Source organism: Plectropomus leopardus, chromosome 13, assembly GCF_008729295.1.
Source record: "Plectropomus leopardus isolate mb chromosome 13, YSFRI_Pleo_2.0, whole genome shotgun sequence".
NCBI classification, from domain to species: domain Eukaryota; kingdom Metazoa; phylum Chordata; class Actinopteri; order Perciformes; family Serranidae; genus Plectropomus; species Plectropomus leopardus.
The window spans coordinates 24,795,686-24,822,653 of record NC_056475.1 but is presented as its reverse complement, the minus strand read 5'-3'; the positions used below and the strand labels follow the sequence as shown (position 1 = coordinate 24,822,653).

General features: G+C 39.5%; 1 protein-coding gene across 1 annotated transcript in view; it reads right to left on the bottom strand.

Annotated features, from left to right (window-relative positions):
- gria3a (glutamate receptor, ionotropic, AMPA 3a) overlaps positions 1-26,968 on the bottom strand; it is an 88,775-nt gene that overhangs the window by 46,829 nt on the left and 14,978 nt on the right. The window contains exons 3-4 of the mRNA XM_042499938.1: positions 24,163-24,402; positions 2,021-2,208 (exon numbers count right to left, since the gene is read on the bottom strand). Of these exons, the coding sequence (XP_042355872.1) occupies positions 2,021-2,208; positions 24,163-24,402 (428 nt within the window). The remainder of the gene's footprint in view (positions 1-2,020; positions 2,209-24,162; positions 24,403-26,968) is intronic.

Sequence of the window (26,968 nt, the reverse complement as noted above, 5' to 3'; positions counted from 1 at the left end):
AGTGCTAGCTGCAAGAGCAAAACAATATCACGCGACACCCGCGTTCCTTCTAAAAGAGGACAGTAATTATTTGCATGTCTTGTCATGAAAATGTGAACAGAGGTTGGTTTAAGTTGATAGTACCCGACCTTTTCTTTGAGATATACCCCTGTGCCCCTATCAGTTATACTCAAGTACCCCATCATTAACAACACCATGTGCCAAATGTGTTTATATGATTTTACAATGAACTGGATATTATTTAACATTATTCACAATATTTTTAATACATTTATTAAAATATTTGACAAAGCTGATGAAGTATTTTTTCCTACTTTCCTAATGTTTAGGTTAGTTTGCTAGAAGCTGCATTGTATAAGTAGTGGCAGAAGCTAAATGTTGAGCTATTTTATCCATTTTATTTTACTTTTAGCTAACTATTTCAGCTTACTCATTACTTCTAGTTAACACTCAATGCTCAGTCATTTATCCAATAGTTTTAGTTATCTAACTATGTGAAGTGTATATACATTATTTTTAGCTACTTTTTAAGCTTTTTTTTTTTTTTTTTTACTGTTTAAATGTTCTCTATTTCCTTCCTAGAGACATTGATTGGTTGTTTTTGTAAGGCCATTAAAATGCTACAAAGCAAAAGAGTAGGCAGGGTTTTTTTTTCTCTCACAGATTCTCCATCTCATTAGTGCTGTGTCAAAATGACAGCTGAAGTGAATGTGAAAAAAAGTTATTTATTATTAAAGTTTCCTACTATAGCTTTAAGTGTGGCCAAGAAGCTGTCATGTTTCAGGCGACTGCAGTTTCATATTTAACTAGTGTGTATACACATTCTGACTAAAAAAACAAAACAAACTATAACATGTTGCTAAAATGGATATTTGGATCCAAATCTTACATATAATTTTGTGGTCTAAAGAAGTCATCTATATATGTTCGGTGTCATTTGAAGTTTGGGTGTATAAAGTCAGAAATATTTAGGTTAGGATTAGGTTTATTATATAGAGAATGAGATTTTTGTTTGTTTAACTTTTAATGTTATGCCTTCTACCATGTACTCATTTCACAATGCCTTGATATGATAATATATACATATTACATGTAGGTGTCAGGTTAATATGGATATATTCACATACATTAAACATAAATGTACAGTCACCCTTCTAAATGTTACCACATTCATTCATCTTTCTGTCACACTTACTCACACACACCCCTCATCCCCAACCCAACAATAAGAAGTAATCAACATCCATCTCTCCAGATAAAAGCCCAGCCATTTGCTTGAAGCAAGTTTAGTATATTACTAATCAAAAGAAAAACAGATGTGAAATCTCAGCATCTATTTAACTCAATGAATCCTGAGTAACAGTGCACTTAAAAATTCATTTGCAAGGTGAAATTTGACCACATGAGCAACATAGTGAAGCTTCTAAGCCACTAAATGAACACTAACGATCTTCTAAGTAAGCAAATTTCCTGTTAACCCTCATTTAATGCGTTTTTGACAAAAAAGCATTCTCTGCGGTGCAGCCACAGTGAGCAACATGCATTTGCAAACAGTGAAATCTGAATCAAGACTCATGTGGGAAAACTGTAGCTGATGATCACCTAGGAAACAAGGATGAGGAGGCTGTTTAATTTCTCCACGTGAATTAAGCCCAGGTGACCTCAAACAACGTGCGCTCAAAAAACAACAAATAACAAGCCTTAATTGAGTGTGCCCGACTCGCCTGTTTTAACGTAGCCCTCTAAATGAGAATCCGGAGATCTGAGGCAATCATGATGCACTCACAGTGTTTAGGGTAATAACAAAAAAGAAATGAAAAGTGGCGAGCAAACAAAGGCAGGAGAGTGTGTCATTTCACTGAGTGAGTAGATGGAGATGATGTTTAAGGCAAAAAGTGAGAAAAAGACTGTTTACACCATCAGAAACACCAAAACATGCAGGGCCACAGGGCTGAAAAAAGGTACTTAAGGACAGAAATGTAATAAAACAGGCTGAACAAGGTGTGTGTTGGCTCTGTACCTGCTCCAGTATGGAGTTGATCCTGTCCACCTCACAGTCGATGAGAAAACGTTTCTCCTGCCGGCGGTCCATCTCCTCGATGATGCGCCTGTACTCTGTGGGGTCCACAATGTTCCCCACCGAGCGAGCTGTCACCTGCCAGTTATTGGCGACAGCCGACTCCATGATGGCCTGGAGGATTGCAAAACCTGGAGGAGCAGAGGGAGAAGAGCTCCATCACACAACTGTCTTTTTTTTTTTTTTTTTTTAGAGCACACCGACAGGTAGATGCTGTGCTGAGAATCCAAAGTGCTGCAAAGAAGAGCTGCCAGGGTATTCTGACTTTCAAGAATGGTTAGCAACATGTTCAGTGTCTGAACAGATTGATTTGACAAGCTTTTTATTACAGCCATTAACAAACTTATGATGCAGTGATAAACTATTTATCTGAACAATAAAATCCCCTTGTAAGAAATAAAATAAATGGAGATAGACAATGTTTACAACAGGTAAACAAGGTAATGTACCACCCCAGCTGGCCACCAATGTTGTTAGATGTTATTTGGTTAAATTTAGGTTGTGACATTGGTTGACCAAAATTTTGTGTCAGAACATCTAAAGCCAATGTGAATTTGAGTATTGATGACAGATTGTGATGATGTTTTGTTGGCTTTAAGTTACATTGTTTATTGACCAAAATCCAATATCCTCTTGTCTTTTGCCAACATTATTTTGACATAGAATAACGACATTTAATTATAAAGTATGGAAAACTAGAATTACAGCCTTGTGATTATATGCCTCCGTGCACCAGTCCAGTTGCACTTACAGTTTACATTCAGGTCGGTGAAAACATGGATGCTTCACGCACATCCTCCCCCTGACAGCACAGAGGACCTATACAATCAGCCCTCTTTCGATATGAACACCCAAGATTAGTGTCACCAATTCAGTATCGGTTAGTTATGACGTTGAGTGATGGCCAGAAAAATGTTTTTGTAGAACATTATGATGTCACAGTGAAGCTGACTTTTGACCTTTTGGATATAAAATGCAATTACTTTATCATTTTATCTCATAAGACATTTGTGTGAAATGTTCACAGTGATTCACAATGATCACAGTGGCCTTGACTTTTGACGATCAAATTCTAATCAGTTCAGCATTGAGTCCAGGTGGGTGTTTGTGCCAAACTTGAGGAAACTCCCTTAAGGCGTTTTTGAGATATCCTGTTCACAAGAATGAGATGGATGCAAGGTCAAACCAACCTTGACCTTTGACCACCAATATCTAATTAGTTCATTCCTGAGTCCAAGTGAACGTTTATGCCAAATTTGAGGAAAAAGTCCCTCAAGGTGTTCTTGAAATATCACATCACAAGAATGAGAAAGATGGGGTTGCAGTGACCTTGACTTTGGCATGTTATAGGCAAAATCTAATCAGTTTCACTGTTGAGTCCAAGTGGCGTTTGTGCCAAATTTGAAAAATATCCCATAAGGTGCTACTGAGATATCACATTCACAAGAATGGGACGCATGGACAGACGGATGAATGGGCAAAACCCCAAAAACATAATCAATAAAAACTCAATGTCTGCAAAACATCAAATGTTACGTCCACAGAATATGAAATCTTAACGTCTTTAGACATTTAAAATATCATCAACTCAATTTCCATTCCAGCAAAAATTTAATGTCTGTCCGACACAGGAGTATAACGTCTTTCTGACAACTTATTGATGGCTGGTGCCAGCTGGGGAGTGATTTCAGAATAAAAACTGCTCTGATCTGTGTCCATCTGGGTGTTATTCAAACAGTCTCTAAACAGTGAAGTATGGACAGAGTAAATTAATAGGAGAAAGAATCTGACAAATCTGTTGTGTTTGTTTTATCTGAATCCAGACAAACATACTGAAAACAATGCTTCGGGACATTTTTTATTTATTAAACATGAGCCCCATGGTTTCACAATGTAGGCATTTACAGTGTATGTATATTTATACACCACTGCTGTCAGATACACATGATCAATGACTCACTTTAAACTTAATATCAGAGCAGCAAGTTTAGGAAGATGGTAGAAGAAAACTTCCACAGACAAAGAAGACTCAGGAATAAAGACGAGATGGAACAAGAGTCCACAGAGAGGTCAATATATCCACAAAAGATTAAGTTAAAGCTGTGGCACCCATGAAAAAAAGATAGAGAGGTTACAGAGCATAATTAACTAACTATTAACTGGGAACTGGCTGTGTCCCATGCTGCCTTAGCGGCGTGTCACAGGAGGTCACCTCACTTATCTCTTTCCTGCCTCACTGGGGAATTCAAACTTGCAAATTTAAGGCTAGAGTTGACACAAGTGGGGAGCAAAGACACAACAGTAAGACGTGTAGCACACACTCCAGCAAATGTAGTGAAACGGACTGCTAAAGTAGCAGTTCAGCGAGCACAATCGGTCTAACTAAATGCAGAGCTCACTGTGCCGTGGGATGAATCAGTAGATGAGCTGTATGAAAGGAAGAAGCTGAGCTGACAGTAACCTGGCCGAGCAGCAACATTGAAAGGCCTGATACAACTGCAGGAATTTGGACGGTTTCACTGATATTAAACTAAGGGGGTTACATGGTCAGCAGTCATCATGGCCACAAAGGCAGTTTCTAAATCAGCCAAAGAGAGACACCAGTGACTCTGGCTGAAAAGGAGAGAAACCAGAACGCTTTTATTATGTTTGTTTGAAATAGTAAGGTGAGAAAAGTAATTTTAGGCTTTTTACATTCTGCAGCAAACAAGAGTTTTGACAGTATGAGCAATGAAATGAAATGAACAAGATCAGCCTTTAAAGACAGCCTAAAACATACAGCTTGTTCATAAAGTTTTGTTTGTACTGAGTTTTTTATGCACTAATCCAGGCACAGACAGGCCATTGGGAAGTTCGGGAATTTTTCCAGTGGGCCACTCTTGTGGGGGTCTATTTTCCCAACCTCAGCATGACCTTTATTCACATCTTATTTTGAAAACTTTATCTAGCTTATATACTTCCGCCAAGCTGTCGATGTTAGCTTGATCTGGGCTGTTTGCATGCATTTACCATGAGAGTCTGGGTGCACTTAGCGTCGGCGTAATTGACCACGGAGATGCAAATGATGGCTGGCACTACATACCCTACAGGCGACTCAATGGCTCTCTGCAGGCGATGAAGCACTCGCGGGTGCCATATTGGCTACCCCTGAGGCATAAAATATTTGATAGCCAGCCCAGCAGTAAAAATTACTTATTTAATACTTACTCAGTGTAAATATAATATGGTTTGTGTGAATATGTAGTGTGAATATAGTGTGCTCCTAGGGACAGAGTCTGCTGGTTCAAGTTTAGTTGTGTGTTTAGACACTGTTGACTATTTTTAATAATTCTGAACAGCAGGCTGTTTAAGGGGAACTTCACCCATTTTCAAAATTTTACATGTTATTCCTATGGTCTCTCTCAAAAATATTAGTTAGCATGATCAACTCTCTCAAATCCAAAAACTAAAGAGATACAGAGAGAGTGGGGGAGGGGGGGGTTTGATTATTATTAGCACAGTACGGATTTCTATTTTTGCAACATCTTGAAATCTTGAAATGCTTGTCTTTACATACCGTAAAGCTGGTATCTAACGTCAATTTCAGACCCCTTCAGTGACTCCACTTCAAATGAATGTAACTCAGTACAATCTAGTTCACTGTCTACTGGGGATGTAAGACAAAAAAGAAAAACTGGGATGAATTGCAGCCAGTAAAAAAAAGTCATCATATAGGAAAACCAATGACCCTTACAAAGGGAGCACCTTATCAAGCAGAAAAAATATTAATAACACAAAAAAAAGCTGAATAAATAAACAGCTCCCAAGACAGATAATGACAACGTACATCAGAAATTTGCATATTTCCATTATGCTCAAGAACGGTGCACGGAGTACGTTGAGTGGTGGTGACAATGCACGGCGGCAGGAGCTCATTACATGCCATACTGGGTCATAACTAACGGACAGAAAGGAAATGATTTACCACAGCCAACACACTGCAGCTGACTGGACTAAATGAGCAGAGCAAAGCAGCATCACATGCTGCGTTACCCTTTTCTCTCAGAGGGGGGATAAAACTGCTGATTCCAAAAAATAAGGGATATTATTACGGGTGCTGAATAAGCCGGTCTAAAATGTGTTTATGTAAATACAAGTCAGCCACAGAGCTTCTCTACTGGAAGCTGGCATCACTCAGGCTAAATGGAAACTGGTTCTCACTCTGTATCACAGTCATGATGTGCGTGATGCGCTACCTCCCTGCAGCACACACCACACTGCTCTTAACTATCGTGGCTGCTGAAGCTGTTATATCACCTGCTGTATGGATGCTTTATTAGCTTATGCATAGAAGTCATTACTACTGTAGGAAGGGTTTGGTGGGTTACAAAGTTCTCCATGCACTATTTTAAAAGGGATGGGTATTTTAAAGCTACAGTGAACATGCTCTTTTAATATTATAGCTCCTCATTACTTGAATTATTGAATTGTTATTGCTATTAGACCTGCATTTTAAAGTCCCTCTGCACTCAAAAATGTGTTTTGCTTATTTTCGATTTTGCTTTGACCTTCACCGCGCAGTGATGCATGTCCAGAGTTTTACACTAGAAGGTTGTTTTCACACACACATCTGCTGTACAAGAAAAGTTTCTTAAATCTGATTTTACATCTTTGTACGAGCATTAATTTGAGACAACACAGCGAGTTTAGAAGCCAATCATGCATCATCGTGCATCATTATGCAACTAACACAACGGTGTTAAGTGGAACACTGAAACCTTCAGTGCACATACTCTAAGAATAGACTTTTCAGTAAAATATGAGACATCCTGTGTCCACCAGTTAAACTTTTGAAATTAATATTTGCATATTTATGGATTAGGGGCAAAGCAGTCAACACTTTTTTGTGGAAACACCACATTAGACACAAATTATTATTCAAAGCACAGTATAAACATATTGAATATGTCTGGAAGGGATCTTTTCTCTCTAAACTTTTAAATTCTTGCAGAAACTAAATTATAGACACTACATCCATTTGAATCAGTGTGTATCTCATCAGGAACAGCTGTGTGTCAAACAACACACTAAAAATGTGATGGTAAAATCCAGATGCAGAAGACTGCAGTTAAACTGCATGCAGAGGATGTGGAGCTGCGTTTCAGTTAGTTTTCTTAAAGATTCAGAGAGAAGTGTAGCTCTGATTAGCAGATGACAATAAATCTCACAATCCAATTTTCTCTGTACTGTAACAATGAAAACTCATTTTTAAAGTTAAGCTAAAATCCTATTAAGTTTCATTAAAGCTACAGTCGGTAGCTTTTATGAAAATAATTTTGTGTCGCATTTGCTGAAACTGTCACGATATAATGAAACTAGTACATGAGACGGATAATCTGTGATTAAAATCATGTTTCTCCTTATCTTTTTACTACCTCTAAAAGCATTTGCTAAAATACGACTACAGTGCACAAAAAGTAACCAATCAGAGCCAAAGAGTCTCAAATTGTCAATATATTCACACAGCACAAAAAAAGACATAATCTGTGAAAATACTATATTCCTCTCTCATCTTGCATTTTTTATAATGACTTTACCACATATGTGCCAAAAAGAGCCAAGGAGTTCTCTAAGGTAGCTGTCAATCACTGCCCATAAACTGCGGTCAAACTGTCAAACTAGGCAGTGCTGCTCAAATGTGAATCAAGATTCTGTCGCTGGATTGTCTATTTCTCACCTCAAATGTTTTCAGAAACATATTGTAGTAGTAATGTTAAACTGTAAAATATGAAAGTTGGTCTGGCCAGTGGGCGGTGCTTGGCGCTTCGGTTGACCGTGTCCAATATGGAAATATGGAAATTAGGAAAACAATTCAGGCGAGAAATTGACAATGGAGTAACAGATTTTTGATTCATAGTTGTGCAGGGCTGCCTAGTCTCACAGTTTGACCACAGTTCACTAACAGTGACTGACATGATTAAAAGCTGCCTTAAAGACTCTTTGGCTCTGATTAGTCATTTTTGTCCATGTGAAGGGAAATCATTATAAGCAACACAAGGGAGCAGAAGAATATGATTTATTCATAAAAGTTACCAACTGTAGCTTGAAAGTTTACAAGGCTGTAGACATCTTTAAAAGAGTACTCCACTGATTTAGCACTGCACTTTTATAACATTGTCTGACTCAGACAGCTTAGAGAAAGGATAAAAATCAATGCAGCAGAACCAGAAATATCATCTTTTTATTTCAGGTATTCCTCATCCTTGACTAAACTGGCGCCAACAATTTCCGGCATGTAACTCAACCACCAAGAGTTTGCGGTGGACAATCAGGTGTGTGTGTGTGTGTGTATGCTATTAGCAGCTTATGCAGCGTCAAGCCTGAAGCAGAGATGAGAAGCAAGCTACAAATGTGTTAGAACTTCACTTCTTTCTAACCCAATTAATTTTCAAACTCTCTTTAAAGTCGTCAGCCCCAAATGACGTGGACACAAGTGAAGGGAATTTATTAGATTTCAAACACCTCCCTCTGAAACCACACAAGGCTTTATACAACTTCTGCAGCAGTACTCTCCAACAACTTTTAATATACTTTAATGAATAAATTGGTGGATTTCTCCTTTAAAAAGGATCTCTTGTAAACACTGTCTATTTACCAAGACATAAGCTTTATTTGATTGTGGAACAGACACGTTACTTAAGGTAACACCAAAAACCTAAATTTAAAGCAAATCCTTATCATTTTGGGGGCCACCAACAGGGCTTTCAGAACTGTGTTTAGCATTTATGTGACCTGAGTTTAGGACACGTCAGGCAGCGCAAACCTGTATTTCTGATTCCAATTTCCAATTCGCATCATTTAATCAGAAATTAAAAAAAAAAAAAAAATCATCCATACACTACATAAACAACCACTGGTGACATGTGAGTCGACATGTTCCCAAATAGAACTCCTATAAGTATTCAGAGCACAGCGACTCAGCTGACATGTCCGCCCTCCATTCCCCTGCTGGTGACCTTCACAGAGAAGTGCTCTGCAGACAGCACTCAGATCAGGTATGGCCTTTAAAGACAAGTGGCTCTCGCTGGGCGCCACCACGTCAGCCACTCAGGAGTCTAAAGACGATGAGGAGATGTGTGTCCACATGTCTGACACTCAGGGAGATTATGGAATTCAGAAGGAGTGTAAGTGCAACTGTCCTGTCTAAGTGCATTGTGAGGAGTGTGATCATTATAAAAAGCTGCAGAGCTGACCTCAGACTGGATCCGGCTCTGTCATCAGCTAGACTTTATCAGGTCAGACAGGCAGAGACATGTTTTTTTTTTGTTTTTTTTTTCATATCAGCTCGAAGATATCAAAACAAGAATCCAGCACAGTGTATCTCTGGTGGCAGAGGGGAAATGAAAAGGCAGAAGCTGAGTGTCAGCTCTCCTCCCAGTCCTCTGACACATAGTACTGAACACCATAAGCTGGGATATGCATGACATTTTGAGACATGTTAGTAGCTGCTTAAGAAAAAGGATTTGGGGGGATTTACAAATGATTCCCCTGAGAGTTTTATTTTCATTCCTTCTCTGTCACTAAACTAAGCTGGATATTTTGGATTTAAACATTTGTATGAGCTTGTCGATGTTAAGCTATTCAGTGTGCTTACAATTAAAGATATGGGGAAATAAAAGCTGCAAGTTTAAAAAGTCCTGAACCAACAGAATGATCTGAGTTGTGACATTTAGTGTACTCTAACTTCAATAAGCACAAATGTGAAATCTGAATGTCAAAGGACATCTGAGGTCTCTTGATGAATATTAACGCTGGTGGGATTCATCAAGCGGTGCACAAATTACAAGTCTTTTGGTTGGAGAGTTTTGGTTGACTTTGTAAACAGATGGTACATTTTACAACAGCCAGCAGGCAGGACAACTATCAAGGGCATTTTACGGAGTCAATTATTCAGCACCGTCCCTGAACAATAATACATATTCAAAATCAGGAGCATATTGTCACAAGGCTATTTATAGTAGGGAGAAAAAAATTTCATTTCTCACACAAGTAAAATGTTACAAAGACAGCCTTCATGTCAGGCAACACATGAATCACTTAAGTGCATAGTGATGCTAGATTTTAGTTATCAGGCATGGAAGTACATTTGTCAAGTGTCCAGAAACACGACTCTGAATGAATGCTAATGCTGCTGTGTGTCTGCTGGATGTGCAAATAGGGGACTGCTTGCTTATTACATTAGCCAAATTCATGTCTGACAGTGAATCTGTCAGGTTGTTTCAAAGTTCCCCTGTGCTCAATGACATCAATTAATTCTACTTTAGAGTGGCTATAATCGACATTTTTATATTAACAATCAATCTGCCAATTTGTTTGTGTGAAATCATATGATACAATGCCAGTGAAATGTGTTCCTTCAGTTTCTGTCCATTAAGAAGGGCATAGTGATGAATATATGATTGGGCAGTCTTCCGCAGTGTCCTCATTTAGGATCCTTGTGGCCTAAGGGTACAAGCTCTTCCTAAACCTCTCAGTGCTGGCCTGGTGTATCTGGTACCATCTCCCCGACCTCAGTAGGTAGAAAACGACTGTTATCTGGGTTTTTGGGATCTTTAATGACTATCCTGGCCTTATTCCGTGAGGTTGGCTGTGGATCAGAGGTAGAGCGGGTCATCCTCTAATCACCATGTGATGCATGTGAATGTATAAAAAACTGAGTAGCAGGTGGCAACATGTACGGTAGCCTAGGCCACAAGTATAAAAATGTATGTGTGAATAGGTGACTTATACGTGACTTGTAGTGTAAAAATGCTTTCTGTGGTCAAAATGACAAGAAAAGACAAGAAAATCTCCATGCAGAATTTCTCACCATTGAGTGAGTTTGCAGCACCCAAGCCAGACCATCAGGGGTTCAGACACCAAGGTACATGAAGCTATCCACCCTCTCCACCAAGGATCCCATGATATTGTAGGGGGCATAACTCATTTCCTGATTCTTACCAAAGTTCACTATCATCTCTTTGCTGGTGTTCAGGAGTAGGATGTTGTCTTGACAACACCGAGATAGGTCCTCTACTTCCTTCAAGTAGGCCTTTTTATTGTTATCGGTCATCAGGTCCACCACACCAGCATGCTGGTGTGGGAGTCGAAAGTGGTAACACAGCTTTGTGTGTACAGGGAGTACAGCAGAGGGCCTAAAACGCAGCCCTGGGGTGCTCTGGTGTTAAGGATGAAGGATCACTTAATCATATGATTATTTTTATGTGAAACGTGTATCATTCAACTAAATTCTAAAGAACATTTTAGCATCTTTCATCTCATTGTTTTGGTTTTCTGTCTATTTTTTTGTCTAATCTCTCAGCTTACATCAGTGTTGTTTTGTGACCACAGGCAGCTCTGAAAACCCATCTGTGCACTACCTGCTAAGCACTAAATGGTAGACAGACAAAGTTAGCAACTAGCTTGCAAACATAGAGCATTTAGCAGCTATAGAGTCAGATATTTACCTCAAAAGTTTGCAAAGACCAAAAAGAGAGCTACTGTAAATGAGAGTTAATATTGGACCAGAAACCACAAATGCGACAAATAAATGCTAATGTAGGATGCTGGATGTGTAAATAGGCAGCTGTTTGCTCACAAGGTTGCCTTAGTTAATGGGTATTATGTCAGTGTGAATTTACAGGTTGTTTCCACTGCTCTCAAGAAGCCAAACAACATCAGTTACTGCAGGGTTAAATAAACAAGAAGTCAGGCTGTAAATATTAAAAGTCAAGAACAGCTTTGATAAACAAAGACACATTTACATAATTTGACTTTTTGAAATCTAATGAAATGTTTCTTGACATTTGTTAAAGTGATGCAAGCACCTTGAAGTCAGAAGTACACAGAGAGAAGCACACACACGCACACACACTCTTGTCTCTCTCTCATACAGTACCTGTAGGCAAACAACAAAGGAAAAGAAAAAGCTTTTGAGTTATTGCAACATCTGTTTCCTCCATGCTTCATTCTGCACCAGTTTGCAACTGGACAGCTTGCTCTTTCATCAACACACAACTGAAACCATTTTTTAGTGGCTGCTTCTCAAAGAGAAAGAAGAGATGACACATGCTGACATGAACAGATTCTGCATATGTTTGTAGAATCTGTAAGTTCCAGTTTTTGGTCTATTTGTAGTCCAAGTAGTATTGACCAATCATGTTTTTAGTGGCCGGTAAACAGTCCATGTGGAGAGGCAGAACACATTGGCCAGGATGCAATCGTCTGATGAGGATATAGCTTTATATGAGCTTTTGATAAATGTATCTGCATTTATATGCAGATATTTGTTTATAGGGATAAGCGGAAATGAGCGGCGCACAGATCCACATATCTGCTTGCTACAAATCTCAATATATTGTCTGTTGCCCCCAGAGGCTTGCTGTCATCATACCGATAGCCTGTAGGTTCCAACATTTACACGAACCAGACCTGCAACATGGCGACAGCAGTTAAAATGTTTTTACATCACATTTGCAATAACGAAATACAGCCAGGCAGAGGACCAATGTGTAACATGAAGTGGCCGAAATACTTTAACAGCTAGAAATCCGGTTCAGGAAAACACAAATAGATGTTTTTTCCAAAAAGTTTTTCTTTCAAGCTACCACACCATAAACACAACACTGAGATTATGTTCCATCCTGTAAACACAGTCTGCTTTGAAGTTTGTCCACAAAAAAGCTCTCAAAGAAGCGCCTAAAGATGACGGCAATTGTTAGAGCGAGCAACACAAAGCAGAGTTGTTCCACAACTAAGCTCATATATTCTCTTGAGTATGAGCTTAGTAGCCCACACAGCACTGCCCAGGAGATCAGTATGTACTCCTCTGATATGGTGTTCTCTGCAGCTCAGAGGATCGGTTTTAAAGCGCGTTTTTGGGTTCAACTGTGTGAAAAATAATACTGTAGGTTACTCACAGCCATGGACTGTAGAGCGCATCTTCTATATGGCATTTTGCATAATTTTTGTTTTTCTTTACTTGACTTAAAAATATGTTCACTAAGGCTTAGATTTTTTAATTCAGAGAAAAAGTTTTTTATCAAATTTATAATAATTCATTTTTAGAGAGATTGATTTCCTCTTTGACAGACAAAGCTGGAAGAAAAAAATGGACTCAAGGCTCTGCTGGCACCTGGCCGTGTGTTTCTTCTTGCTTGTCTTGGGCAGCAGCTCACATGATGGCCAAGCGTGGTGTGCAGCCTCAACTGTGACTCAGTCGTCCCTCCCCCACCCTGGAGAAGGTGACCTCTTTAAAATTCTCTTGCAGGCATCTGAACTGTGCCGTTGTCATGGGATGCCCGAAGCTGAGCGCGACACCAAAGGGGACTCTCAGACAAAGCCACTGAACCTACTTCAGAGAAATCTCCAAAAAATCTCAACGCTTAAATGTGACTCCACAAAGACTTGTTCTCAGTGGCTCACAGAGCAGGTTAAATAAAAAAAAGGATTAAAGCTGCCAAATGACAGTAAAAGGACACTTTTGAGTACAATTAGCCTAACAACGCCTACTCCCAATGCAGACCAATGCAGATAACAGCTCCCTGCTCCAAATTAGCTGAACTGCGAAGAGCCCTGCACCCCCACACCATTAACTCCTGCCAAATCCCTGATCAGAGCTAATCAAACAGATTATTTCTTATCTAATGACAGCTGCAAAGAAACTAAGAGAATGTCGAGCATCTCTCCTTTATCTTTTATGCAAGTTTTATTCACATTTCTCTGAGTAAATCGTGACCTTTTGTTGCACTTAAACTCTTGAACTCCGCACTAGAAATGATCCATCTATATTTTTGCTTATTGTGATGTCATTTCTTGGAGTATTTTCAAATGCTTTATATCCCTAAAATCTTTACAACCTAAGATAAACAGTTAGGTTAAAAGGTGCAAGTTAAAAAAAACATAAAATTGATAAAAGAACCAAAAAATTCTGTCACAGATTTAAAAAAAACAACAACATATCGCCTTTTTTTTTGGAGATTTTCAGGAAATCAACACACAAAACACTGCAGCAAAAGATTTCTCAATGTAAAATGTAAAATGTAAAAAAAAAAGAATATAAATATTTATATATATATATAAATGTTCATTATTTATTTATATATATATATATATATATATATATATATATTATATATATGCTTATTTTTATGAGCAGAGTGCAAAGGTATTTTGATAGTTTTAATCATTCATTCTTCGGGCCACCATGTGTTTTTGCATGGTTTTGCACCAATTGTTACGTAACATAATGACGCCATCACATGCGTGCGAAGTGACAACATGGAAAACAGAAATCTTAGCTTTCTTTAGCAAGAATGATGAATATTATAGTTTTTTTGGTTGGTTTGTTTTTTGTTTAAGAAAGCTGTATATAAGATTATGCAAAGATTCTGCCATAGCCGTTACAGTAAAAATACTGGAACGACCACATCAGCATCACCAAGTCTGCACTGCGCGTTACATGAGGTAACATAATATAATAACGATATGACGCAGAAGAAAGAAACCTTATCTTTCTGCTGCAAAAAGGAATGAATGCTGTATATATTACATTTTATTTTAGAAAGCAAACAACGATGCCTGCAGCCGGATGTCCATTTTTATGGTTCAGATTCTGAAGTCATAAAAAAATAAACACGGATAAGGGGAAAGACAAAAAAACACACATAAAGCATAGCTATTTGTATTTGAACCACATACAAAGAAATGGAGCAGGCTGGCTTGTGCCCATCAGTGAGAGCTGCACTAACTGCCTGTTCTTTTTCAGCTCCCCTATAAAGAAAAAAAACACCCTCCCATCTCTTGAGCAAATAAAAATGGCGTTTTCTCTTGGGCAAAAAGGGAAGCGCACATCACATCAATCTCTTTCATAATGCAAAAAGACTACTGTTGTAATGGCCTTGCGTTAACCTGAAAGCAAGTGTCCTGAAATAGACGGGAGATATTTGAGCAACACAGAGACAAGAGTGGAGGCATAAACCAAGCCGATAAAGCAGAGAGGCACTCTATTAGTCACCTGGTTTCTTACACGGTCATGTAAAGTGGCGAGGTTAGAGCAGATTAGATATGACAAGCTGGATCTTACAGGGAAAAAAGGAGAGGAGGGGGCTCTGAATTCAGTGAGTAAAAAGCATTGGGTGCATCTGACAGCATGTCTGACAGTGCTTGGCCCCATGTGCCATTCGCTGTTTTCTGACGTAGGAGAGGCACAAAGGCTTTGCTGACTCCTCTGTTCCTTCCCTCACTCGTCGTCTCCGTACTGCTTCATTTTCTTTTCTATTCATTTGAAGATTTCGCCATTTCTGTCTCTGTGAGCAGCTGAGACAACAGTGTGGAGCTGAGGGGAAAATCTTTACTTTAGCTAGAATAAACCTCTTGCTCCAGACATGCTCGCCCCTGATTCTCTTTCAGCCATAAGCATGGAATAGACATTTAAAATAAGAGCAGGATGACTAGAATCACTACGTACAGATTACTAATCAGATAATCAATGACTGAAATTACCTTGTGGATTGTTTTCTATTTTTTGTTTCTAAGTGGAAGAATTATGAGTGAGAGGCAGGAGAAAGATGCTAAGCATTGATTGTATATTGTTAAAAGAGATATGGCAGATATGATTGACCAAGCTTCAGCCAGGTTATTGACAAGATTTTAAGATGTCTCAGGTCTCAAATTAATTTTAATGCCTCCATAACAAACACAAGTGAGATTACAGCAAAGACCTGGTTGTCTCTTACAACACTCTATTTACTATTGTCACATTATAGGTAACAATCTCGCCACAGTAAGATACACCTCGGCTCGTCTTGCAAAAAGTTACTCACTCTGTTTTACACTGAAATTGAGAAGACAACTTTTTCTTTGCATGCCTCCACAGTGAAGAAAGAGTCCTTCATGTCCATAGGGGACCACATTTAATACCAGCAAAACTATATCATAACATCCATTAAAAAACTCTCACACGACTCCTGCAGTATAATTCACGTCTCATTTATCCATGTATATCATATGATTACTACTTCCAAAACATGCATTTTCACTAAAACCTTTAGATTTAAAACACATCGGTACAAACAGTTTCACACATGGACGGGTATCACGCATATGCCCTATTGGGTGTGCGCATGTGTTTGAACTTTGCTCAGGCAAAGCACAAATGCACACATGCCTAAGCATGCACAGGGTGTACTACTTGTAGGCTGAAGTGTTTTACATTATAAAATTTTAACAAAAATGCATGAAATGGCTCTCTGTTTAAATGAACAATTTCACAATCAACTTTATATCACAATATAAGCACTACTGAGACATAAAATGGCATAATAATGACATTTTATCCATATCATATCCTAGATGTTTGTTTGATTGAGAACTGGAGACTTAGACTGAGGCAATGCCACATAACACACATCATTTTCATGCTCAAACTGTGTAGTCACTGGCCTCTCTGGATGCATCTGCATTTGCTATGTTTCTACACGTTTTTATTCCTGTTTACAGTTAAATTAGTCCAAATATTTCACTACAGTATGAATAGAAGATCATATGTGGGATGGTTAAAACATAAATGAGCTTCATACAGCTTACAGTTTACAGAGGTGAAAGCACAGAAAGCTTTGAGGGATGAAGGAACTGTCCAAGGTCCTGAAACAATGATCTCTGCACTGAGATGAGTTCCCTCTCATTTACAATGTCCACTCTTGACAGTTTAGCAATGCATGCATCCTAGATTGGTGCAGTGATAACTTTGTTCACATATATTCAGCTGCTTATGTAGAACTGCCCAGAGTACATACTGTGTGTGATCAGGCCAAGCGCTGCAGCTCCCCCTTTCAAGCACAGAACAAAGATTTACAAAGTGATGCAACTGTTTTAAGTTATGTAATGTCCTTCTGAAGGTTGCTGTAGCTACAGTAGTGTGTTACATTCTCTACAATGCAAGTCTGTTGGCCAATCTGTTCAATGGAGAAGATGTGTCTTAATGTTTGAAAGCAAGAATGTCCATAACAAGTGACTGTGTTCCTTTAACTCTCTAGAATCTGTAACTAACAAATGATCCACCCTAAGAAATACAAGCACAACATTTTATAAATTCACTTCCCAGGCTGGAAAACTCCAAGAAATGTTTTTGCATTAATAATTCACATACATGATTTTGTCGATACAATAGGCTCGGCACTGCAGTGTAGAGCAGAAAGTCCGCAGCTTGCGTGTTGTTTGATGTTGTTTTCAAGCTGCACTGCCTCTGCATGCGTGGATGTGCATGGATCAATTGGTGCCATGTTGGGCGTCTGGCAGAGCGGAGTGATAACAGGGGAGGTTTGCTTCATGCAGAAACACTACAGCTAACGCCTCAGCTGTATCTTCTCACTGATTGCACACCGCTCTTTTGAGGTTTTCACTAATGACGTCACGGCACACACACACATACTCGTAGCGTCCAAACTGCCTTTCCAAACACACTCCACTCCCAGCTGTAAACTAGAGGCAATCTGATTCCCTCAGAGAATCTTAAATTAATTCGCCACTGAGTCAGAGAGGATTTTTAAAAACATGGAGCCAAATAAACATCATCTGATTAACAAAACAAGAAAAAAAAAGCACTGTTCTCTTTTAAAAGTTCAAAATTTGATCTTTTTGTCAGCCATGTGTTTTCTCATCTGCATTTCTATTACATGTGTATCCGAGAGACGCTCTCCTTTGCTCTTTCTATGTTCTCCACAAGGCATAATAGAGTCATTGAAGAGGGAGGGTAACAGCTCCCTTGAAGCAGAGGAGCCTGATTGATAAATCTCTGCCTTAGGACTAATATAAGGGCCTGTGAGGAAAACAGTGTTTACCCACAGAGAGTAGGGGGAGGGGGGTCAAAGCCTATTGATATATGTCCATCTCCAAGTGAAGGTGCAGTAAGGTGTTCACAGAGCGGAGCAGCTGCTTTGTGCCATTCGCTCTCTCTCTCACCCACTCTCTGTTAATGAGCCTGTGTGCCTGACTGCTGAGTGCAGCTCTTTAGCAGTGTGCAATTAATCAGACGTTTCCTTGCGGAGACGAAACCAACCAGACATTCAGCAGCAGGGCAGCGTGATTACACACCGAATGCAAATTCACCACCATCCCGACCATCCCCATTTGTCAGAGGGGCAGGAGAATGCAGGAAAAGCTGCAGTTAGGGTTGTTAGACTGTATTCCTTCATTTTAATGGCAACAAAAAGAAGTTTAGATCTGGTTTATGCAGAGTTCATGAATCTGTAGTACTACATTAGACAGTAAAGATTAGATTATACAGTGGTACCTCACACAAGGACATTCACTCAAGTGTTGTACTTAAATAAAATGTTAAGATATTTGTGCTTTACCTGTGTACGTCCATTTCTGGCTACTAAAGAATTCTACTGTGTTACATTTCAAATGGAAATACTATTCTTTAATTGGCTACATTTACTCAAAGCTGGGGTAGGCGGTTTATTTTTGGCATCATTGGGCTAAAATCCTGTCATAAACTTTGAGCAAAATTGAAATTTAGGTGGACTGAGAGAACACTAGACTTCACCCCCTCTTGGCTCCATTTTCACGCTTTAGAAAATCTAAGCCATGACGGGAGACTCTGGCCAATCAGAGGTCATTTCAGAGAAGGAATTCCTATATATATATGTATCCAGTTTTTCTGCCTACTCCAGTTTTAACAGCTAAAATGACTTTACAAATTAAGGATTAACATGTGATAAACTCATATAATATGACTCATTAATATGTCATGCCATGTGGATTAAAGATAGACTATGTAGCTTAAGCTGTACACTGTGGGCACATGTAACAATTACTGGATAACTGAAAACTCATGTTCATCTTAAGTTAGCCAGCATTAGCCACAGTAAGCTAATGCTCATAACAGCAAAACTCCGTAGTGTGTTGAATTGAGAATGTGTTTGTTTTATAGTTTATGAAATCAACCTTTTCATATGTAAGAGGAACATTGTGTTGTTCTGTCTTTTAAAAGTTACATAGCCCCACTATAAAATATATGAAATTTGCACCACCTCAGCAAGCTACAAAATCAGGATACTGCACACATTTATGCAGATTGCATGAATAATAGTAATAACAATCCAGTAATGTACAATAATGAAATACTAGCCATTTCTCCACTTCATTACTACTCTTGCCTTCGATACTTAAAGTACATTTTGCTATTAAGACATTTTCAATGCAGGACTATTACTTGATACAGAGTATTTTTACACTGTTATATTGGTAACAGATCTGAGTGTTTCTTCCACCACTGACATCTCAATACATTAATTGCAAAAAATACTAATTAAAAAACTGCTGAATGATATAACGCACACATGTAATACTATAGGTATCAGACTTTAGGACTGCAGCAACATCAGCAGACTGATTAATAACTCTCCATTACTGCATTCATCAGAATACCTGCTGTAGAGGTCAACACAGAGGAGAGGACGAGGACAGCGAAGCAAAGTGTAATGCAATACACAACAGCCTTCCTGAGTATCACATGGGGAACATACTGTTCTTCTCATATTATTTTTTTAATGAAACAATGGCTCCCAAAATCACCCCCGAGACACAAATTAGGAGAAGTGATTCTGTCTGTTAAAAACAGTGGAATTTCTTTTTTAATTTTATTAATGTTTCATAACAGCACTTGGACTTTGTTTCTCTTGACATCAGTGTAATTTTTTGTCAGCATAGAGTCAGCTTGTTGAGCCCACACAGTGTGTTTTGGTATTTCTAATAGTGTGGCTGCTTTTAAGCAAGTAGAATTGGTTAAGTATTAAGATTATTTGTGAATTATCATTTTTTTTGACAAGAATTATTATACTCTGATGTCTTAATAACCAGCATAGAGGGTATACTGTGGTACCACCTTGTCAATTATTTAAGAAGTATATGCAATTTGTAGTAAACTATGTAAATATGAAAGAGCCTGGTGTAGTCCTACTCCCAGTGGCCAGCTGGTAATGTCCAGATGTTCCTCAGTTCAAGACGTCTTTTCTGCCAGCAACCATTAAGTTTGTTTAATGAGCACATTTCATAGCCGGCACATCCAGGATAGGTGATGTTGCACCGTGCCAGATAAACATGTCTTTAATGACCCGTGTGTGTGAAGGCGTGAAGTCTTTGTTGTGCTTTTCTTGGATCTGAGCAGTTTCTTCAGTTTGTATCAGTTATGCTTGTCAAACAATTAATTCTTCTAATGAGACGTGGGCTGCCTGAAACAGTAACAGACTCCCATTCTGTACGAGGCAGCTGCGGGAAACAAACTCTGCTCCTCATTATTTGATCATCATTACGAATGTGTCAGTTAAAGCAGTTTAAATCATGCTGTCAGGGGAAGGCATTTTCAGCATGAAAGAGAACCCATTTGATGGCGATTTGCAATTTGAAATACACATTGAAAATGACTGAAATAATATGTGGTTCATGCATGGGTACATTAAGTGGTATCACTGGCCATTTTATTTTCTATTACAGTCAAAAACCTATCATACAGATATAGTTTTGATGGTAGTTATGCCTTCGGGCTATGATAAAAAAAAATCCTTCTCATGGTGTGTGATGAAAGGGAAAACAGAGTCCACTTCCCCAAGACATACAGCAGGGGTTTCTTTTTAATGATTTTTCCAATTTCAAGCTGACTTTAAGTTGCCTTTGCTTTTGTTCTGATAAAAAGCTCTGCTCAGAAGTGGCAAGTGTCTTGTTAAGGGTGAAACACCTCGACAGCCCATTACTGTCATATTGTCCCACAAACTATCAACAGTCACTCACACGAGTGTCTCTCGAGAACACCCTGCAAGTCCCTCTCCGGCCTTAAAAAGAGCCCTCTTCCTCTAATGAAGATTAAACTGACATTTGGATGAGCGCTGGCCTTGATGGGGAGGAGTGGGCTGGGACCGGCAGCCAAAATAGGACGGCTAACTAGCCTTTCAGCAAACACAAGCTGTGCAGCATGTGGGAATCCATCCTAAACTACAGTGTTTACACTGTGTCACGCTGTGGAAACGGGCACAGCATTACAGATGGTGGCCCCGTCAGCCTCCTCGCAGCAGGTGAGGGAGGCCAAAAAAGTCAAGAGCTCTAAGGGCCACATCAGGAGGCACTTTGGAGATGGTTGATTGTGCCCAAGAGAGGCTATAAACTGCTTAATCATTTTGTCTCAGCCACGCCAGCCAACCAATTATCAGCTTCTACAATCTGCCACCAAAACACAGAGACACATCAGCCAGCCAGCGAAACCAAGGTCCTCTCCCAATGTGAGAGCGCTAAAAACCTCCTTAATGAGGTCAAACACATCCCTCTGAACACATACATCACAATTATGGAAGTGTTGCTGTTGTCTTTGTTTGTTATGAAGCTCTTACTTTGTGCGAGACAAAGAAAATGTGTTTAAAAAACCGCCCCACAAAGTGTTTTTGCAGATTTTTTCTTTTTAAAACACACGAAGTGGCTCTGTGAGAATAAGTCGGAGCCTTAGTTTAGACACCCACCTGAGCTGGAGATATACAGCATAAAGTGAGGCGGGGGAAGTGAAAAAGGAGTGCACTTGTCCTAGAAATGCTCTATGTCAGTTTAAAAATACTTGGAATGCACAGTTCTGAACAGTTTGGCACATTTACCAGCAGAGACTGCACCTAGAAAATCTCTCCATCTACCCAGTGATTTCAGATACAAGAAACGCGACTTTAAAAACACACATGGAATCACATCATGCAGCACATCTTTGAGGGCTGAATTTTTCTGGTCTATTGATCATTGCTTGTGTTTCTTTAATAAGGCTGTGTGTCCACCAAAGCGTGTCTCTTTAAAGCTGAAAAAACAACAGTTGTTGTTCAGCACTTGTATTTGTCCTCAGTGACAGTTAGTCTTTGTGTCATTTGTCACGCCCCTTCGCCGCTGTGATCGGATGTCTGTTGACAGTGACAAGCGCAGCAATTTACCCAAAGTTAAACATTTTTCAACTCTCATTTTTAATTGGAAGACGGATAAATAATCACAGCAGACATTCAGTACTGGATTTATCATTATGGATGTTTTTACTAAGTCTCCAAAAAGACTGGATTACAAAGCTTCTGAGAGGGATACGATCACAACAGAGCCATTTTTTGGAATGGCAGGATGGCCAACATTAGCTTCTGGGCTAAAAATATTAAGTCGATTTAAAGGGATACTGCACAAATTTTAAACAAGCTTTGTATAAAACAATGTAGGTAGTATGTGTAGATAAACTGTGGTAGACTTTCCTCCATCTAACCACTGCCTATGTATCCCTCCTTTTCCTATAATGTAATTTACGTCATTATGTGACGTTGTATGTAGGAATTTCGCTGGCTCTTGGGGCTGTTGCTTGAACTACAGATTGTACTTCCACATTTTCATATTGCCCACCAACTGCTGCCAACTCTGCTGCCGCCAACACATACTCAAGTATAAGTAAGAGTAAGAGTATAGATCTGAGCAAGAGACACACCCGCCCCTCTCTCTGTGGTCACACTCAGACCAAAATCTAAGAAATCTGTAAAACAGAGGCAATGCTTATCCAATATAAATCAAGATTGTGTTACTGAACTAGCTTTTTCTTGTTCTTTTTGGAAATGGAAGCCGAAAAACTGAGATCGAACAGTAAAACTAGACAGTGCTGATCAAATACAAACTAAGATTCTGTTACCAAGTTGCATATTTCTTGCCTCGAATGTTTTCAGAAACATGTTTTAGGTTATTGTCGAACTGTAATACACGATCTGGCTGGCCCCTATTGTTTCACAAGGACCATTCCACATTACAACACCCACTAGCAGGAGCTTCTAAGGCGCATTGCATTCTGGTAGTTGTAGTTTTTTTTTACACCTCAAGCAAAAGCAACTTTTCATCTATTTTCTATGTTTTTTAAAAGTATTTGCATCTTTCTACTGCATAGACTGCCTACTTTTATGTGAGGGCCTTCTTTTAATCAATGACATACTTCTTTAACATTAGTAATATTACGTTGTATATGACATCATCAACCCCAGAGTTAACTTTTATAGTGTCCAAAATGTCAGATTTTTTACATCAGTCCTGTTCGATGCTTAGTGGTGAGGCGGACCCGTACATGCAGTTCAGGTGGAAAACCATAAAAAGGCTCAGTTTATTTTCTGATAATATTACATTGAAGATCACTCTGAAGGCATTCCAGTTGCCTGAACACAGAGTTTACTTGCCCTGGGCAAATGTTAATGTGAAGTCCTGTGACAGGAAAATAACGCTTTGGTGGACACACAACGCTACCAGGTACAGCACACTCAGTGCACTGTGGCAATTTAGTTAAGCTACAGGTAACGTGCATTTCTTTTCCCCAAAAGCCAATTGATTAGTTAAAGAGTAGGTAGAATTTAAGACCTAGATTCTCTTTGCTTGATTATAGCCCTAATATCTTTGCCGCTAAAAAACAGTCTATGCTCCCGCCTGTGCTCCAATCTACACAGACAGATTGTTGTGCTCTTTCTAAACCTCTAAGCCTCTCCAGATGCTGACCCTCAGAGGATGACAAAGACCCAAGTCTGTAAATAGTTGGCCTACATAAGGGACACAGGAGGCCGTGAAGTCACGCAAAAGTTACAGTATGTTGTGTTCTGTCTTTATATAATCCAATTACAGCTAAATGATAATCAGAGAGTGGCGAGGATTAGGAGGCTCAGGCGGCTGGAGTCGTACTACGGCGGCGGATCAGCAGCACCTGTGAATGACTCATTCCTCGGAAGCGAGCAGCTATTGACTGCCTCTGAGAGCAGCATTCAGCCACATGGTGAAGTAATTTAGGATCATTACCGACATAGATTAAAATGTATCAGACCACTTAGAATGAGGATTGGGGATGAGGGATTTACATATTAAAGACTGATCATATACACTGCGTAATAACACCTCTGCATGAGCAGAGCTTGGCGTACCAATTACTTTTTACACTTTCTCTTGCAGCAAGATGTTCTGCGCTACACATCCGTCTCCTTCTGAAAGCTTGCTATGTTGCAATGTGTGTTTTACTTTCCCCAGAGGGCCGCTCTTACCTCTGTCGGTATCGTAAAGGTAGACAAACTTCTCCCACTTGTAATGGTCCAGCAGACTGAGAACAGCACCTCGCAAACCGGGCCTCATCTGGATGACAAACTGCACGTCAGCGTCGATGGGGAAGCTGGGAGTAATGAAGGAGGTGTGCAGCGCCCCGCAGAAGGAGGTCAACGTGTTCATGGACTTCCTGTCATAGAAGCCCAAGATGGCATAGACTCCTCGGGAGAACTGGGAGCAGACTGGTGACAGGGACAGAGAGCAGGTTCAAGTCAGGGACAGGCAGAGAGTCAAAACAGAGTCATTTGTGATCAGCCGTTCTTTCAGTCAGCAGGGACGCCAACAGCACAAACTGGCCTTTCAAATAAAGTTAAGGTCAGAATTTCATAACATATTGAAAGCAGCTGAGCGCACTAACTATCTAATTTAGGGGTAAAAACTTTAACGCAAGGTTGAGATAAGGGGGGGTTCATGGCATTAATCTTCCCAGTAAAGCAGCGGCGATCTGAATAAATGGGTGCCATGTGGGATGTCTGCTCCCCATGGCCATGCTCTGCTGCCCGCTGCCCTTCACTTCTCCTTGGTCTAAATGCAACTGCTTGGGTAATCAACCAGAAATAATGGGGAAATCAGTGCATTGGCCACAGCTCTTAATGGACAAATACCCTGAAACATGAGCATGCAAATGTGGAAGCGGCGCGCTGTGCTGCACTATAAAAGATTTATAACAGGCTCTATCTGCTGCCATCTGCGGGCCTATGGAAATGAGCTCCGGCCATAAACGCTCAGTGCAGCAGGCACTTGGTCTTACAAGACGTTAACTATTTTTATTTTATTTGTACATAATAAATGGTTTTAATAACAGCCAGCAGGACCAAATCAGAGATATGACCCTCGTCTGAATGGTAGTAATAACTGAAGCACATATTGGTCAAACCAAGAGAGCTCCTTGGATATTTCTGCTCAATACAGATTCCAACACTGCTCAATGAAGCTGCTCAGTATCTCTAATTAGTGTTTATTCATGTTATTATCTACCGGATTGGATTTTATGAGGTGTCTTTGTAAGGAATGTGCTGGTTGAAATCCAGCGTTGGAAAAAAGCGACATCATATTTGTGAAATAGGCATTTGGGGAAAAAATGAATGAGTGCAAGCTTCATTTCCTGAATGATCACCATAGTAGGTACTAAAAGTTATTCTGCATAATGATTAGCCATGTGCTTCTGTTTGGGAGAGTGTGTTGCATATTTTTGGGGAAAAAATGGCCCTTCAGAGCAATGGGCATTTGTTTTCGGATAAAGGGCTGTCGCAGACATTGGCTTTGGTCAACTAGCTACATTCATATGTCTCTGTCAGCGCACTCACGGCAAATAATCAAGCCAAACCTGTCAGGAAGCGCCTGGCAGCCGGGCTCTAAAGAGTGACGACTTATGCTGGGACACACTGCCTGCGTGTGCAGCACATGAGCGTTACAGAAATGTTAACAAATTAGAGCAGCCACACTGCCGGCGTGAGCAGCACTGGTCAGGCGCGGCACGGCTGCTGCTCAGCTGTGGCACATCTAGAGAAATTGAGCCTCGTTGATTTTTTCCACACGATTCTCACAGCTTTCAACAAAAAAAAAAGAATGAAATTGGTCTTTGAAATTTACTGTTGACATCACGAGACCTTTCACAACAGTTTCAATGTCTTTAACTGTCACAGACATAAGGGAATACAAAAATATCTGTTTTACTCAAACTTTTCAGTTTCCATTTCAAAATAAAAGCTCTCTGACTACATTTCTGTCGACAGAATCCCATCAGTTGTTGACACAAGGCATTTTACTGTGATTTGCAGGCACATGTTTTTGACAATGCAGTATTAATAATGCAGCCCAAATTTGATTGAAAAAAAAATCGGATTTCTATTTTCACAGTACTCAGAAAAAATCTGACCTGTGTTACATGAGAGAGAAAAAAAATGGATTTGAGCCACATTTGCTTGTAATGTGAATGCAGCCGTAGTCAATTCAATTTGTGTCTTGATAATAGGTTGCAAATAATTAATAAAATAAAATAATTCACTGAACCATGACTAAATGAAAGTATTTCTTCGTTTTGAGTTCATCATTTCTTAATTAAAGGGAAACTCCACTGGAGGACGCAAAAGTGTCGGCACAGCACGAGCAGGGAGTTCCTAGTGCTGCCACTATGGTGAGAAGCCACATCGCACACACTCAGTCCCCAGATCGCAGTGACACAATCCTGGTTGAAAACTGGCAAAGTTTCCTTTAACATTTTAAAAAATGAGTCCCTTCAAGTAAACGCACACAAAATTCTACATAAAATGATGCTCCCTTCATCAAGTCACGATTTATTTGTAATCAGTTCATTAATGTCTCTGCCCTTGAAAAGCAAAATTTTCAACAAAACAATTAAAGGTCATCCAAATGAACCTTTTAAATCAAGTAAACTGTTATAGTAAAGTGTTATGTCTGGTTGAAATGTGGGAAAACATATTTTGGAAAAACTGCATTGGCTATGTAGAACTCCACTATAAATAAAAATGGTCAAAGATGAAAAAAAATCCCACACATTTATGTCTGCGAACACAATAAAACAATTTCACAGCTCTGTAATTTCACCATGTGTTAAGCTGACGCTTCAGTACTGTATGTTTTTCTGCAGTTGCTTCTGTTCAGCTTTCCTATAAGGCAACCCCTCATTCATCTATAGCGAGCCTTGATAGCTCAGTTCAGTCATCTTTCCCCTCAGTCATTTTATTATTCTTCCGTCCCTCCATTTTCTCAGCCTTTAACACACAC